At 39.8% G+C, this 15,667-nt stretch overlaps 2 protein-coding genes and 2 long non-coding RNA genes across 5 annotated transcripts in view; 1 reads left to right on the forward strand and 3 right to left on the reverse strand.

The window, feature by feature from the left end:
* LOC126391578 (serum paraoxonase/arylesterase 2-like) overlaps positions 1-3,013 on the reverse strand; it is a 12,264-nt gene extending 9,251 nt beyond the window's left edge. Inside the window, exons 1-3 of the mRNA XM_050046445.1 lie at positions 2,851-3,013; positions 2,677-2,747; positions 2,526-2,581 (exon numbers count right to left, since the gene is read on the reverse strand). Coding sequence (XP_049902402.1) covers positions 2,526-2,581; positions 2,677-2,747; positions 2,851-2,927 — 204 coding nt within the window. The 5' untranslated portion in view covers positions 2,928-3,013. The remainder of the gene's footprint in view (positions 1-2,525; positions 2,582-2,676; positions 2,748-2,850) is intronic.
* LOC126391588 (uncharacterized) overlaps positions 1-15,667 on the forward strand; it is a 256,397-nt gene that overhangs the window by 98,728 nt on the left and 142,002 nt on the right. The gene's annotated exons all lie outside the window — the stretch shown is intronic.
* On the reverse strand, positions 3,226-14,968 carry LOC126391577 (serum paraoxonase/arylesterase 2-like). 2 transcript variants are annotated; one of them, XM_050046444.1, is made up of 9 exons: positions 14,792-14,968; positions 14,550-14,620; positions 14,421-14,476; positions 13,497-13,659; positions 12,744-12,870; positions 12,441-12,641; positions 12,271-12,352; positions 4,051-4,179; positions 3,226-3,891 (listed from the first exon to the last, which is right to left on the reverse strand). In XM_050046444.1, the coding sequence occupies exons 1-9, from the start codon at positions 14,866-14,868 to the stop codon at positions 3,730-3,732; spliced, it is 1,068 nt and encodes a 355-aa protein (XP_049902401.1). In that variant the 5' UTR covers positions 14,869-14,968; the 3' UTR covers positions 3,226-3,729. The 2 variants fall into 2 exon arrangements, with proteins under 2 accessions (XP_049902401.1, XP_049902400.1); XM_050046443.1 differs by lacking the exons at positions 3,226-3,891; positions 4,051-4,179 and adding exons at positions 9,421-9,986; positions 10,146-10,274 and having other exon boundaries at positions 14,792-14,958.
* Positions 4,186-9,282, reverse strand: LOC126391586 (uncharacterized). Its single transcript, XR_007570102.1, has 3 exons — positions 9,056-9,282; positions 8,882-8,952; positions 4,186-8,788 (listed from the first exon to the last, which is right to left on the reverse strand). It is a non-coding gene; the product is annotated as an uncharacterized LOC126391586 (long non-coding RNA).

Genomic DNA, 15,667 nt, shown 5'->3' on the forward strand with positions numbered 1-15,667 from the left:
AACCACGCATTATGGGTATAAAATACTTGACTGCAAGATTAACAGTGCATCAATCTTCACAAGAAGCTTACACCCTTTTGTGGCGCTAAGCTATGAAGACCAATGCAGACAAATAGGGAAGAAAAAAAAAAAAATAAAAAATAAAAAAAAAGGAATAAGACAGACGAGGTCACAGTGACCTTGACCTATGTAATCCGTTCACTGTGGGTCCAACTGGACGTTTGTGTAAAATCTGAAGAAAGAGATACTGCCTTCACAAGAATGCGACAGACATATGGACAACCCGAAAACATAATGCCTAGGGCTCCCATGGAAGTATAAATATACTTAAACAGGCAGAGAAACACTGGAAAGTGGGTTGGAAAAGGTCAGACGGGTCAAATTCTGAGGCATAATCCTTGTATAAGAGTTTTTTTTGCTGACCTTTATCAAAAGTTTATGCAGTTTTAAGTGGGATCAGGAATTATTTTTTAAACTTTGGAGACTGTCAGAGGGATTAAAGCCAACATCAGTTTGAGGTTATGTTGCATAACAATAATAGACCTGCAAAAATTAGTTGATGGAGAGAAATGAATAATGATTGATTAATTATTTAAGTAATTTTCATGCCAAAAATAAATAAAAATTGCCACTTATGAAAAATTCCTTCTTTCCTCTGTTTTGGTCAGACAAACAAACTCCAAGAAACTGAGAGGAACATTTTTTTCTCATAATTGTATTACATTTTATAGAGTAAATGATTTACCGATTAATCAAGAAAATAACTGGCAGATCAGATTAATCAATTAGTGAAAATTAGTTGCAGCCCTAATAAAAATTAAGTACAGCCCCGATTACAGAAAAGTTGGAATGCTGTGTAACAAATACATAAAAACAGAATGCAATGATTTACAAATCTTTTCTGACCTATATTCAATTGAATACAGCGCATAAACAATATATTTAAATGTTCAAATTGATGAACTTTGTTTTTGTAAATATACACTCATTCTGAATTTGAGGCCTGCAACACTTTCCAAAAAAGTTGTGACACAAGCATGTTTGCCACTGTGTTACATCAACCGAGGACACGAATTGTTGAAGTCTGATCTTGCGTGATATACGACTTCAGTTGCTCAACAGTCCAGGGACTCTGTTGTCATATTTTGTGCTTCATAATGCACCACATATTTTCAATGGGAGACAGGTCTAGACTGCAGGTGGGCCAGTCTAGTATCAGCACTCTTTTACTAGGAAGCCACATTGTTATAACACGTGCAGAAAGTGGCTTAGCACTGTCTTGCTGGAATAAGCGGGGACGTCCCTGAAAAAGACACTGTCTGGATGGCAGCATATGTTGCTCCAAAACCTGCATGTACCTTTCAGCATTCATATTGCCTTCACAGATGTGAAGTTAACTTTGATGCCATGGGCAGTAACACTCCCCCACACCATCACAGATACTGGGTTTGAACTTTGTGCTCGTAACAGTCTCAATGGTCCTTTTCCTCTTTAGCCTGGAGGACATAGTGTCCATGATTTCAAAATCAATTGAAAATGTGGACTCATCAGACCACAGCACTTTGTGTCAGTCCATCTCAGATGAGCTCGGTCCAGAGAAGTCGATAGTGTTTCTGAATGTAGTTGATATATGGCTGTCACTTTGCATGGTAGAGTCTTAACTTACATCTGTGAATGCATTGATGAACAAATTTATCTACAATGATTTTCCAAAGTGTTCCTGAGCCCATGTAGTTATATTCTTTGTATAGTCATGTCGGTTTTTAATGCAGTGCTGCCTGAGAGGTCAAAGGTCATGGGCATTCAGTGCTGGTTTTCAGCATTACCCCTTACGTGCAGAGATTTCTCCAGATTCTCTAGATCCTTTGACGATATTATGGATTGTAGATGGTGAAATCAATGCAACTGTGCGCTGAGAAGGTGGTTTTTAAACTGCTGGACAGTTTGCCGTGGTATTTTTGTGATTGCATGGCCATCTTTGCTTGTGAAGAACTAAGCCTTTTGAGGTTGGCACTTTATACCTAGTAATAATACTATCATTTGTCACCAATCAATACTGTTTACCTGTGGAATGTTCCCAGCAGGTGTTTTTTGAGCATTTTACAACTTTCCCAGTCTTTTGTTCTGTTGTTGTAGTGTGTTGTAGGCATCAAATTCAGAATGAGTCTATATTTTACAAGTTTATTGGTTATAACATCTTTAAATATCTTGTCTTTGTAATGTATTCATCTGCATATAGGTCAAACAGATTTACAAATCATTACATTCTGTTTTTATTTATGTTTTACACAAGAGTCCAGACTTTTCTGGAATCAGGTTTGTAAAACAGTTACTTTTCCTTTTCACATTACAGTAATGTTAGTCACACAAGTTAATGGCCCGGACAGACATATTAAGAGAGTCTAGCCATAAAGGTGATAAGATAAGGTTTTATTAACCAGAAAAGCTCACTTTTCTGATTTGCACTCTTTTTTGCCTTTAACATACAGGCCTACATTTGGCTGCTCTGCAACTCAAATACTTACACTGCTGATAAAGGCAAGTCCGTTTCCAAGGATCGTTATGTCCTCTGAGCCATTTTCTGTAAACACAATAATGTTGCACAGTTAATTCTAATGTTCGCTAATGTTCGTCTCAAAATTTTGTGGCATTTTCTTTTGGCATTAGTCTCCTTACCCAGATTTTTGAGTTCAACACAGTTGGGGAGGTGACTCTGGACCAGCTCTCTGGTGGCCAGGGTCCTTTTCCTGCAATGGTTTCAACACAGACGTTACATCAGGTCAGCTGAGCACAATTTATCTTTGTTGTCTGTAAGAAAATTGTTTTGGCATTAACAGAATTGCTATTTACCTTAAGTTGACGATCCTGTCTCCAATCAGTGCTGATAAGGCAGCTATTAAAACCGACATGAAGACCAGCTTTCCCATTTTGGAATCACGACGGGCAAGTTTTACAAACAGATTTTATACCAGACTACTAAACAACTCCTGCAGCTGAGGCGTGCCAGTAGGTGCTGTTTATATAGTGTGCCACAGAGAAGGTAAGCAATGCCAGGGATGAGGCTGGACAGACCTGCATTTCTTGTGGGTGGGTAAACAAGATATGAATTACACAATCGTTCCTTTGACGTCCAGATGTTTATAAAGTCATTTTGTGTGCATTCATCTGTCTTGCCACTCCTTTTTTGTTGCACATCTAATAAACCAAAGACAAACTACAGTTGTAGCATGACACTCCTTTATTGCTTTATTTACACTCACATGCATGGTAGCGATGTGATAAGCAATTAAAACAAGTAAAAACATTTGGTTACATACAATGCATCTGTTCACATCTCAAATTTCTAGGTGACCAGTGGAAAATATTACTTTCACAATACACAGCAACGCAAATATACATATGAATTTGATATGCTTGACTGAAAATGTGGTTATCCAGGTGCTTATTTCACAGTGGTTCAAGTTCACAGTGTGTCTGAAACCACTTTCAGGACTCATTGCTGTAAAATCAGGTAAACACAGTGCATCTGTCTTTCTCCAGCTCCTCCTAGTGGATCTTCACGCACCTTTATGTGAGAGTATTATCAGATCCTGTCTGGTACAACACAGTGAAGCATTTTCCCCTAAAACAAGAGCTGCAGTATCCATGTATATCTTCATTCAACTCATCACTGCCTTGTCTGAGTGAGAGCGTTGCAGAGAGGTAAATCATATGTTATGGAGTCACTGCCTAATTCAAATCACAGCACAGGGCTTTGTGGAACACAGTGCCAATGAGCAACTTCCCCCCATAGGGAGCTGCTACAGAGGAGCCAATGAGCACCTGGCCGTCGTCAGCGTACACCTGAGTCACCACTGGCTCATCAGAATGAATGTTCTGGATTTTGATGACCTGAAGGAAGAATTATAACAAGGTGAATACGTGTCAGACAGATTGTTTGGGTGAGCAGAATATGACAGATAGAGCAAAATGAACATCATATTTTGTCTGTTCTTGTAATGCTGTCAGGCCTCTCACAGTTTAGTAACTGGTACAAGTGAAAGGACGAACCTCTGATCCAGCTGGGCTCTTGGGGTCGAACATGAAAAGTTTCCATGCATTAGGGTGACAGCCCAACCACAGGTCTCCAGTTTCAGGTTCCACTTCAATGTTGTCACAGAGTGAACCCACAGCCACAGACTGGTGAGGAGTCATAGACAAGGTTATCGTTATACTAGTCTGAGCGGGCGGAAGTTTGCTGCAGAGATCAGCCTCTCATTGGGCGGAATGAGCCACCCGCTGAAGTCCCGCCCTACCACCTCCGGTTGTGTAGCAGTTTTCAACCGTTTTCAACACGTCCTTTACTAACTTTTGCGGTGTTTGATCTTGCGGGGATGTAGCCATTTTTCTGCCATGGTTTGCGTCCTGTAGGTGATATTTTTGTGGGCGTGTTACACCAAAACCTGTTTCCCCCCGGCAATATTTTTGCAAGCGCACCGTTGCTGTGGCAACAGCGCATAAACAATATATTTAAATGTTCAAATTGATAAACTTTGTTTTTGTAAATATACACCCATTCTGAATTTGAGGCCTGCAACACTTTGTGACACAAGCATGTTTGCCACTGTGTTACATCAACCGAGGACACAAATTGTTGAAGTTTTGAAAGTGAATTTTTTCCCCATTCTTGCTTGATATACAACTTCAGTTGCTCAACAGTCCAGGGACTCTGTTGTCATATTTTGTGCTTCATAATGCAACACATATTTTCAATGGGAGACAGGTCTAGACTGCAGGCGGGCCAGTCTAGTATCAGCACTCTTTTACTAGGAAGCCACATTGTTATAACATGTGCAGAAAGTGGCTTAGCATTGTCTTGCTGGAATAAGCGGGGACGTCCCTGAAAAAGACACTGTCTGGATGGCAGCATATGTTGCTCCAAAACCTGCATGTACCTTTCAGCATTCATGGTGCCTTCACAGATGTGAAGTTAACTTTGATGCCATGGGCAGTAACACTCCCCCACACCATCACAGATACTGGGTTTGAACTTTGTGCTTGTAACAATCTCAATGGTCCTTTTCCTCTTTAGCCTGGAGGACATAGTGTCCATGATTTCAAAATCAATTGAAAATGTGGACTCATCAGACCACAGCACACTTTTGCACTTTGTGTCAGTCCATCTCAGATGAGCTCGGTCCAGAGAAGTCGATGGTGTTTCTGGTTGTAGTTGATATATGGCTGTCACTTTGCATGGTAGAGTCTTAACTTGCATTTGTGGATGCATTGACGAACGAGTTTATCTACAATGGTTTTCCAAAGTGTTCCTGAGCCCGTGTAGTTATATTCTTTGTATAGTCATGTCGATTTTTAGTGCTGCCTTAGAAAACAACAAAACAGCAGCCGCACCCTCAAACACTGTGCATATATCAGTTTAATGCAAAATTCCGGTCATTGTGACCTTCTTCAGGCATACAAGACAAGTGAATGCAGCTGTACATACTTGATTGCAAAATGCCAAACACCTGTGTCAAACATGGCAAAGGCTAGAAAAGCATCGTGGGAATTATAGTCCCAATAAAAAGGGAATTGTAGTCCTAGATAAAGTTATTCTAATAGCCTTGGACACAACTGTCTACTGAAAACAGGAAACACCAATACATTGAAATTATTTACAATATGTACACATAAAGTAAGAGTACAAAAACACAATGGAGAAAAGCAACAAAATATATGCAAACATCAGGTAGTGGCCATCATAAAGCATAGTAGAGCATAAAATCTATTGTTATATGTTTAAAGTACAACGCTCATGTCAAATTCTTCATTGAGACCTAGTGGTTGTAAAGTTTCTAAGGTGTGGATCCAATAAAGCTCTCTCTGACATAGTCGCCTGTCAACATCACCCCCTCTCTGAAGAGTAATTTGCTCTATTCCCTGGAACCTAAGGGAGGAGATGGGATGAGAGTGATTATTAAAATGACAGGCTACAGGGTAATTAACATCATTTCGTCTTATTGAACTTTTGTGTTCACTAATCCTTTGTTTGAGACGACAAATGGGTTTACCAATGTAGATTTTATCACAGGTGCATTTTAACATATATACAACATTTTTTGTATTACATGTGATAACTCCTCTTACTGGAAATGTTTTCCCTGTTCTGGGATTTGTAAAAGTATTAGTTGATGCACAGTGTTTGAGTGTGCAGTTGCTGTTTTGTTGTTTTCTAAGGCTCTAAGTTCAGCTCCAGCACCTCTTAAGTGTTTTGCCAATGGATGAGAGGTTGCTTTTTTCACTTTGAAAAGCAGTGCTGCCTGAAAAGTCAAAGGTCATAGCCATTCAGTGCCGGTTTTCAGCGTTGCGCCTTACGTACAGAGATTTCTCCAGATTCTCTAGATCCTTTGACGATATTATGGATTGTAGATGGTGAAATCAATTCAACTGTGCGCTGAGAAGGTGGTTTTTAAACTGCTGGACAGTTTGCCCTGGTATTTTTGTGATTGCATGACCATCTTGTGAAGAACTAAGCCTTTTGAGGATGGCACTTTATACCTAGTAATGATACTGGCCGCGTTTCCCAGATCGCTCTTAGAGGCCGTTTACACGTTGCCGGCTATTTTCATAAACGGACATTTCACCGTCTCCGTTTTCAAAAAGATCTTTGTTTACACTTACCCGTGTATATATACACAAGAGCATGCCAAACCTGTAGGTGGCAGTGTAACGAGAAGCTCAAGCCTTCCATGTATCCATTGTCACCATAGCAACATAGGTCGCACTTTTGACACAGGCGCAAGTTCTGGCGCATACTGTGACGTCGACTGCCTATAACTCCGTTTATCTCCGTTTATCTCAGTTTACATGCAAACACGCAACCGGAGTTTTCCAAAATCTCCACTCTGGCCGGAGTTTTTAGAAAGACTCGTTTTCAGGGGAGAAATCTCCGTTTGCGTGTAAACGAAGGGCACAGACGAAGGAAGATGTCTCCGTTTATCAAAATCACCGTGTACGTGTAAACGGCCTCTGAGTGCTAAGAGCTTCTTAAGAACGCTCTTAAGCCTCCCATGAAAGAAAAACGCATTTCCCAGATCACTCTTTGCTTAAGAAGATCTTTCACTAAGAAGGAGTTGTAAGATCGAGCTGACCCATTCTTAACAGTCTTCTCAGTGACCAAACGCCCACAGCTCCAGCCGCAGCAGGCACATTAATATTACACTAAGCAAGGAGATATTAAAACAGTGCGCACCGTATATATTTTGATCTATTTTATACTTCAGATTTATATTGTTTAGCATTAATTGGTGACAGAAAAGAACGAATTTCATTCTGCAGGGAAACGCGTGTCCTTACTGTGCATAAGACAATAAACACTTTGAACCTTGAATCTATATGTTTTATGAAGACCCTATGTGCGCTCAAAGCTGTGGCACAAGTTACGCACCGAAATCTGGTGGAAGAAAAATAATAATAAGACGAAAAATAAGTATGAGGAATAACAAGTGTGTTCCTGTATGTGCTGTGCACATCAGGCACATAAATAAAATGAATCATCATGACTATCATTTATCATAATTTGTCCGCACACATCCCACATCTGACAGAAACACATCCACCCTCCAAACCTGCGACATTTCACAGATATCAGGCAACTGACAGGTGTAATTGAGCTCAGCTGGAACCTCATCAAGGGACGCTCCACTCGCTACTCTATATAAAGGCGTTGCCACATCACACGTGTGAGATACCATGGCTGCTTTACAGCATATTCTCGCTGCTAACCAACAGCGTCGCTGCGTGCGAAGCCAAACCGTATATATAAATGCATTTGTGTGTCAGCAGCCCACTTGACGTGCTGTCAGACTGGGCTGTCCAAATGAAGTACCAGCTGAGATACAACGCCTCACCAACTAGTGTATGCACACATCCGGAGGGCAACCCAGTGCAATTTCGCCCTCAGCCTGGAGGTGCAGTGCCTGGCTCTTTTTGTTTAAATATAATACATTTCCTCATGATTCTCTTACCAAGACTACTTCTTATTTAGTTGTAGTCTATAGTTTTCATCATGAAAATAGGTCATTAACAAATATTTGTCGTCTTAGTTTTTCATTAGAATTATTAGGGCAGCAGGGAATTAGTGCGTTAGGTAGCAGCGCTGTGTGTGACTTATGCGTTGATTAAGTGGTGGGTGATCGATTTGCCTGACATCAATTGATTTAGTTTCAGCACCGCGGTAGTGGGCAGCTCCTGTTAAGAGCTTCTTAAAGAGCGATCGTAAGAGCAATCCTAAGAAGGGCATGAGGAACGCATCTGGGAAACACTTGTATCTTAGCGACCCTTCTTACCAAAGACGTTCTTAACTGTGCTCGCTCTAAACTGGGGAATGCGGCCACTATCATTTGTTACCAATCAACCTGTTTACCTGTGGAATGTTCACAGCAGGTGTTTTATGAGCATTCCACAACTATCCCAGTCTTTTGTTGTAGCGTGTTGTAGGCATCAAATTCAGAATGAGTGTATATTTTACAAGTTTACTGGTGTTAACATCTTTAAATATCTTGTCTTTGTGATGTATTCATCTGCATATAGGTCAAACAGATTTACAAATCATTACATTCTGTTTTTATTTGTTTTACACAAGAGTCCAGACTTTTCTGGAATCAGGTTTGTAAAACAGTTACTTCTGATTTGCACTCTTGTTTGCCTTTAACATACAGGCCTACATTTGGCTGCTCTGCAACTCAGATACTTGCACTGCTGATAAAAGCAAGTCCGTTTCCAAGGATCGTTATGTCCTCTGAGCCATTTTCTGTAAACACAATAATGTTGCAGTTAATTCTAATGTTCGCTAATGTTCGTCTCAAAATTTTGTGGCATTTTCTTTTGGCATTAGTCTCCTTACCCAGATTTTTGAGTTCAACACAGTTGGGGAGGTGACTCTGGACCAGCTCTCTGGTGGCCAGGGTCCTTTTCCTGCAATGGTTTCAACACAGACGTTACATCAGGTCAGCTGAGCACAATTTATCTTTGTTTTCCGTAAGAAAATTGTTTTGGCATTAACAGAATTGCTATTTACCTTAAGTTGACGATCCTGTCTCCAATCAGTGCTGATAAGGCAGCTATTAAAACTGACATGAAGACCAGCTTTCCCATTTTGGAATCAGGACGGGCAAGTTTTACAAACAGCTTTCATGCCAGACTACGGACCAACTCCTGCAGCTGAGGCGTGCCAGTAGGTGCTGTTTATACAGTGTGCCACAGAGAAGGTAAGCAATGCCAGGGAGGAGGCTGGACAGACCTGCATTTCTTGTGGGCGGGAAAACAAGATATGAATTACACAATCGTTCTTTTGACGTCCAGATTTTTATACAGTCATTTTGTGTGCATTCATCTGTCTTGCCACTCCTTTTTTGTTGCACATCTAATAAACCAAAGACAAACTACAGTTGTAGCATGACACTCCTTTATTGCTTTATTTACACTCACATGCATGGTAGCGATGTGATAAGCAATTAAAACAAGTAAAAACATTTGGTTACATACAATGCATCTGTTCACATCTCAAATTTCCAGGTGACCAGTGAAAAATATTACTTTCACGATACACAGCAAAGCAAATATACATATGAATTTTATATGCTTGACTGAAAATAAGTTTATCCTAGTGCTTATTTCACAGTGGTTCAAATATCTGGGCAGTTCAGTAACTTACAGTACAACACAGTGAAGCATTTTCCCCTAAAACAAGAGCTGCAGTATCCATGTATATCTTCATTCAACTCATCACTGCCTTGTCTGAGTGAGAGCTTTGCAGAGAGGTAAATCATATGTTATGGAGTCACTGCCTAATTCAAATCACAGCACAGAGCTTTGTGGAACACAGTGCCAATGAGCAACTTTCCCCCATAGGGAGCTGCTACAGAGGAGCCAATGAGCACCTGGCCGTCGTCAGCGTACACCTGAGTCACCACTGGCTCATCAGAATGAATGTTTTGGATTTTGATGACCTGAAGGAAGAATTATAACAAGGTGAATACGTGTCGGACAGATTGTTTGGGTGAGCAGAATATGACAGATAGAGCAAAATGAACATTATATTTTGTCTGTTCTTGTAATGCTGTCAGGCCTCTCACAGTTTAGTAACTGGTACAAGTGAAAGGACGAACCTCTGATCCAGCTGGGCTCTTGGGGTCGAACATGAAAAGTTTCCATGCATTAGGGTGACAGCCCAACCACAGGTCTCCAGTTTCAGGTTCAACTTCAATGTTGTCACCGAGTGAACCCACAGCCACAGACTGGTGAGGAGTCGTAGACAAGGTTATGATTATACATTCATCTCAGTGTCCTGATTACCTTAAATGACAGTTCTAGCATGACCTGATTTTGTACTTGAATTGACTGACGTTAACATCTATTTGTTTGATAAAATCAAAAATACACATTTTTCCTCTTAAGGCCCGGACACACCAAGCCGACAACTGTCCCACACTGTTGCCCCTGGTTGGTCCGTGAATGAAATCACTCTGATTGGCAGTTAAGCGCAGTGTACGTGAAGAGAAACAGAAGTGAGGAAAGTAAACAAAAAAAGCTTAAGTCAAGAGGAAGTGAGACCAAAACAAACTTGTTACACGAGGTAAGATCATTTTTCTTTAGTCACTGAGCTGTTCAGCAGAAGCGTTTCGTGATGGTTTATGTTATTGTTCATTGGCACACGGTCAATATGCTTTGTTCTTTCAACACTGGATTGTGTTGTTAGTGTGTTAAATGGCTAACTAGCATCAAGATGGTCTTCCGGTGCTTTTTGAATGACAAATACAGGCTACCGCTGCCTGCTGGTGTGGAGACTTATTTCCTCTCATACTAGTGCAGAATGTACGTGCTAGTTGACCATTGGCTGTCGTCTTTGCAGTGTGTTCATGTGCAACTTTTTTGGCAAAGACACAGCAATGTCAGGAGACACAGGAGGGGGCCTCCTTTACACCTAGTTCTCTAAAGTCTGTTTGGTTTGTCTGGGCCTTTACCTGTAGTGCGATTTATCAGTCTAGATTGTTTTGGTGTGAGTTTCTGAATGTTGGAGAAATAGGCCATAGAGATGTCTGCCTTCTCTAGAATATGATGGAACTAGATGGCACTCATCTTGTGGTGCTGGTCGCGCCAAAAAATATGTTTGAAAAACTCAACAGCAATGTCTTTTTCCACTAATCATGTCCCAGTTTCTCAAGATAGTCCACAGTAGAGCATGACTCAGGCCGCATTTTTCTGACCGAACCAGACGCAAGTCCGACAGACTTTCTGATTTTGAAGGCCGAACCCGACCCAAGCCCTACGCAGTTTATTAACTGACATAGTTATTGTTACCATGGGTACAGCTTGTTTGTTTACAGTGATCACACATGGACAGTGTGTTAATGACCATCAAAAGGCTGCTGTTACACACAGTCAAACACGCCACATGCACAGCAGTGCAGCACACATACTCAATTGGAGCGGAGCCTGTGTTGCGTTCAGGCGCTGTCACGTCGATAACAAAGTCCAGCACTTCAATTGGTGGTAGCACAACACAGCAGCATGTCAAATGGGCTGAACCCAAACTGAACCTAAGCGGGCCCACCCATCGGGTTCTGACAGGTCCCATCGGGCTTGAGTAGGGTATCAACACTCTGGTCCAAAGACCTTGTTGTGAGCAGTTCTGTGTAGAAACTCTTTCTTTCTACCAAACTACACCCTCAAACCGTGTTATGGCACAGAAGGAAGCGTGCATCTACTCATGGACAACACCTGAGCCAGCTAACGTTACAACTCGGCTGAGAAGATCGCAACAATGCTAACATCTCATGCTGTCATGAGCACGAGCCTTTCATTCCATTTTATTCGGGAGAAGGCAGACATGTCTACGGTCAATATCTCCAACACTCTGCAACTTACACCAAAACAATTAAGATGAATAAACAGCACTACAGGTAAGAGGGAAAATATGAATTTTGGATTTGAGGGTGAACTGTCCCTTTAATTCTGCATACATCAGCCATACTGTCATACCAATATTTTAAAAAGAAATATTGCTAACAATTTGCTGTGCAATTTAACCCATACTTATAAGCCCCAATATCATCAGATTATAAAATTTCTTAACAATTTTTACATTTTTTTTTACACATATAATATTAGTATAATAATGACAAAAGTATAAACTGTTTAAAGCTGATGAAGCATAATAATTCATCAGTGATTCTTGAATATGCTGTAAGAAATCAGTACACTTTCATATTGAAGTAATTTTTCATTATTTACCTTCACAGGGACCAACGCATTGTCTTCTTTCCGCTCAAGCACATGCACTTTGTGGTCAAACATATCTGCCACATATATATGCCTGTAAATATTAAAAGAATATTAAAATGAAGAAATTCAGTCATTTAAAGTATGAATAGCCATATGCATAACCCTCACATTATTCTTACCTTCCATCTGGTGAGATATTAATGCCATTTGCAGAGTAATATCCCCCAGAGATCACTTTTACTCCCTCAGGACTGTAGTACACAACATTAGTCAAAGGCTGAGCCAGAAGAAACTCCAAATAATTAAGGATTTCATGGGTAAAGTAGTGATCATTGGTGGCATAGAAGCTATCCACTCCCACTGCGACAAGATCGTTTACACTGGAAATAAAAATCAGAAGTGAAAAAATATAGCTGCAGACCGGCTACATCTCAAGTGCAGTTCATGGTAGGCACAATTATTAATCTGTCACCACACTGTACCTGTGAAGAAGTTCATGTTTTATGGTTTTCAGATGCTCCAGGGAGTGGTCATCCTCAACATATTTGAACAGCTCTACTTGGCTTTTGTGTTCAGGGTGATTGACAACAAACAGGTATACTGTGTCATCTGAGGAGAAACAAGGAAAGCACTGTAAATACTGGCAAACAAACTAAAAAGTATGTGTGGGTGGCTGTGAAAGTAGAGGGACATGCATGATTTCAGATAAAAAAGGGAACTATCAAAGCTACAATAACATTTAAAAGTGTCACATCTGTAGTTGTAGAGATTCCTCAAAAATGAAGCCCATGCATTTTCCATACTAATAAACTACCGTATACTTTAAAACTACAACTACAAATTAAAAAGGAAATATTCTGATTGTGTTTCTTTCTTTATAGATTTCATTTGGAAAACACTGACACACCCAAGATTGTACAAGGAACTTAGCTCGACCCATTACACCCATTGTTAATCACACAGCAGGTGATCACAACAGGTTTGTCCAGGTGCACATATTCCAAAAATACAAACTGTCTTCAGTAGTTATACAGTCAGTTGAACTGAAAAAGAAATTATTTTTGTACTGCAAAATGCACTTAAATTTTTGCTGCTGACAAATGTAAATGCTGTTGCAAATTTAAAAAGTCGAAACCCCCTGAACTAAGGTGTTTGCCCTTAAGGTGTTATCTTGTAGAAACTTGTGAGCGTCTGTGACATGTGTGCAACCACACATAAATGCTAAATGCTTTTACCACTTGGGTCAGTGTATACGCTGATGCCATGAGGGTTGAATGACTCCAGATCAAAGTTTCTTGGCATGCGCAACTCCACTGGTTTCATCCGAGAATCTGTCAGATCAAGGGTGAAGATCTTTCCTTTCGCATCAGAGGCCGGCATTCCAGGATACCTCAGACCCTTGAGACATAAAGAAATACTTAAGTATGCAGAACATATAAAACACTGCAAAGTAGGCTGGTGCCTAAATTACACAATTTTCTGTGGTTTAAGAAAAGCAGACAAACCAAATGACCTTTATGGAAAGTTTGTACAGTTTTAAATGGGATCAGGAAGGATTATTTATTCTTTTACGAACATCAGCGGGATTAAACATAAAGTAATTTTAGGCTGTGTTGCAATTTTTTTATAATAGAGCTGAAACAGATAGTCAATTAATAATAAAATAATGATAAAACAATAACAATAAAGTAAATCAAATAATTGAGGGACCAAAGATGACACTTTATAATTAAATAAAATAAAAAAACATATATAAGCCTCTCAAATATTAAGGATTCTTGCTTTTCTCTTTTTTAAACATTGAATATCTATATCTATGACCGTTGGCCAGGCAAACTCCTAGAAAACTTTCTTACACTTTATAATCTGGATGGTTTATTGAATAACAATAATAATTGTCTGATTAATCAGAATGAAAATAATTGTTAGTTGCAGCCCTACTCAATACCAATAAATAATAATTATTATTATTAATAATAAATATTGCATTTTTTTTCCCCTTTTCACATTACAAAAATTGGTTACATTAGAAGAGTGTGGCCATAAGGGTGATAAGATAAGTTTGTAATGACTGGGCAAAAGCTCACTTCTCTCAGATGTTCTGTCTGATACTAGCCTTGCAGGATCACATTTGGCTGCTCTGCAACTCTAATACTTACACTGCTGATAAAGGCAAGTCCGTTTCCAAGGATCGTTATATCTTCTGCGCCATTTTCTGAAAGCACAAAAACGTTGCACATTAATTTTAATGTGAGCATTCTGCGTTATTTTGCACAGGCGTGACTTACCCAGGTTTTTGAGCTCAACACAGTTTGGGAGGTGATTCTGGACCAGCTCTCTGGTGGCCAGGGTCCTTTTCCTGCAATGGTTTCAACACTGATGTTACATTAGGTCAGCTGTGCACAATTAAACTTTGTTTTGCTGAGAAAAACAACAACTACTACTACGTTTTCCCTGCAGAAAAACTCGGGATCCGACGCGGTTACATATCTGTACCGTCTCGGTATTAACGGAGTTTCTCTCTGTGTACCTTAAGTTAACAATCCTCTCTCCAACCAGCGCCGATAAGACTGCGATTACAACCGAGATGCAGACCAGCTTTCCCATGTTGGAATGACGGTTAAAAAGTTTTGTAGACAGCTTAAACACCAGACTACAGCCCGACTCCTGCAGCCGAGGCGTGTCACAACAGGCGCAACTAATGCTGCCTTCATGACTGTCGGAAATATGTGTTTTCATATGGAAATACTCCAGTTACTTATGGCATCTTGCCATTTCAACGTTGTCATTTGACCTGATAAACATCTTGCATCTGTGGGACTAGTGTTGTCAGAAATATCGATTTATCAGTATTGATTTAAAATATTTTTTTAATACTAATACTACTAATACTAATTTTCCACCATATTGATACACTGGTACCACCTGTGCTCTCTGTTATTGTGATGTTTACTACACTCATTCTGCTGCTCTCTGCTTCTAAATGAGAAAAGAACAAATTTCATATTAAAGCTTTGTTATATTTATCTTTTTTTTTTTTTTAAAGAAAATTGCTTATATGCTCTTGGTCAGGGGCGTAAATAGAAACAGTGCTGGCAGGGCCCATGGGATGAGGGGGCCCATAGAGAGAGTGGGCCCTCCCACTATATGTTGGGCAGAAAACAGGCCCTTATGAATAATTTGGATTGCTACATAAGAAATATTCCTGTGTTCAAAGTAAAACTCTGTTTGCTATTTGCTGTATGTGCCTTTGTAAAGGCAACCCCACTCCAATATGTGTTTATTTTCTTTTTTGTAAAATGAAATATACAAAATATGTTATAAAATACATGCTTACTCTCCATAAACTGCAAATAAACTATAAAAAACTTAACAATTAATTGAGTAATCTCTTATTTACAGTGGT

Source organism: Epinephelus moara, chromosome 6, assembly GCF_006386435.1.
Source record: "Epinephelus moara isolate mb chromosome 6, YSFRI_EMoa_1.0, whole genome shotgun sequence".
Taxonomy (NCBI): domain Eukaryota; kingdom Metazoa; phylum Chordata; class Actinopteri; order Perciformes; family Serranidae; genus Epinephelus; species Epinephelus moara.

What these genes read in the sequence shown, in the direction of transcription:
- LOC126391577 (XM_050046444.1), bottom strand. Translation starts at nt 14,868, where the DNA reads ATGGGAAAGCTGGTCTGCATCTCGGTTGTAATCGCAGTCTTATCGGCG. An exon ending in TGTTGAGCTCAAAAACCTGG is followed by an intron (nt 14,477 to 14,549) that starts GTAAGTCACGCC and finishes TTGTGCTTTCAG; the next exon opens with AAAATGGCGCAGAAGATATA. An exon ending in ATGCGTTGGTCCCTGTGAAG is followed by an intron (nt 4,180 to 12,270) that starts GTAAATAATGAA and finishes ACTCCTCACCAG; the next exon opens with TCTGTGGCTGTGGGTTCACT.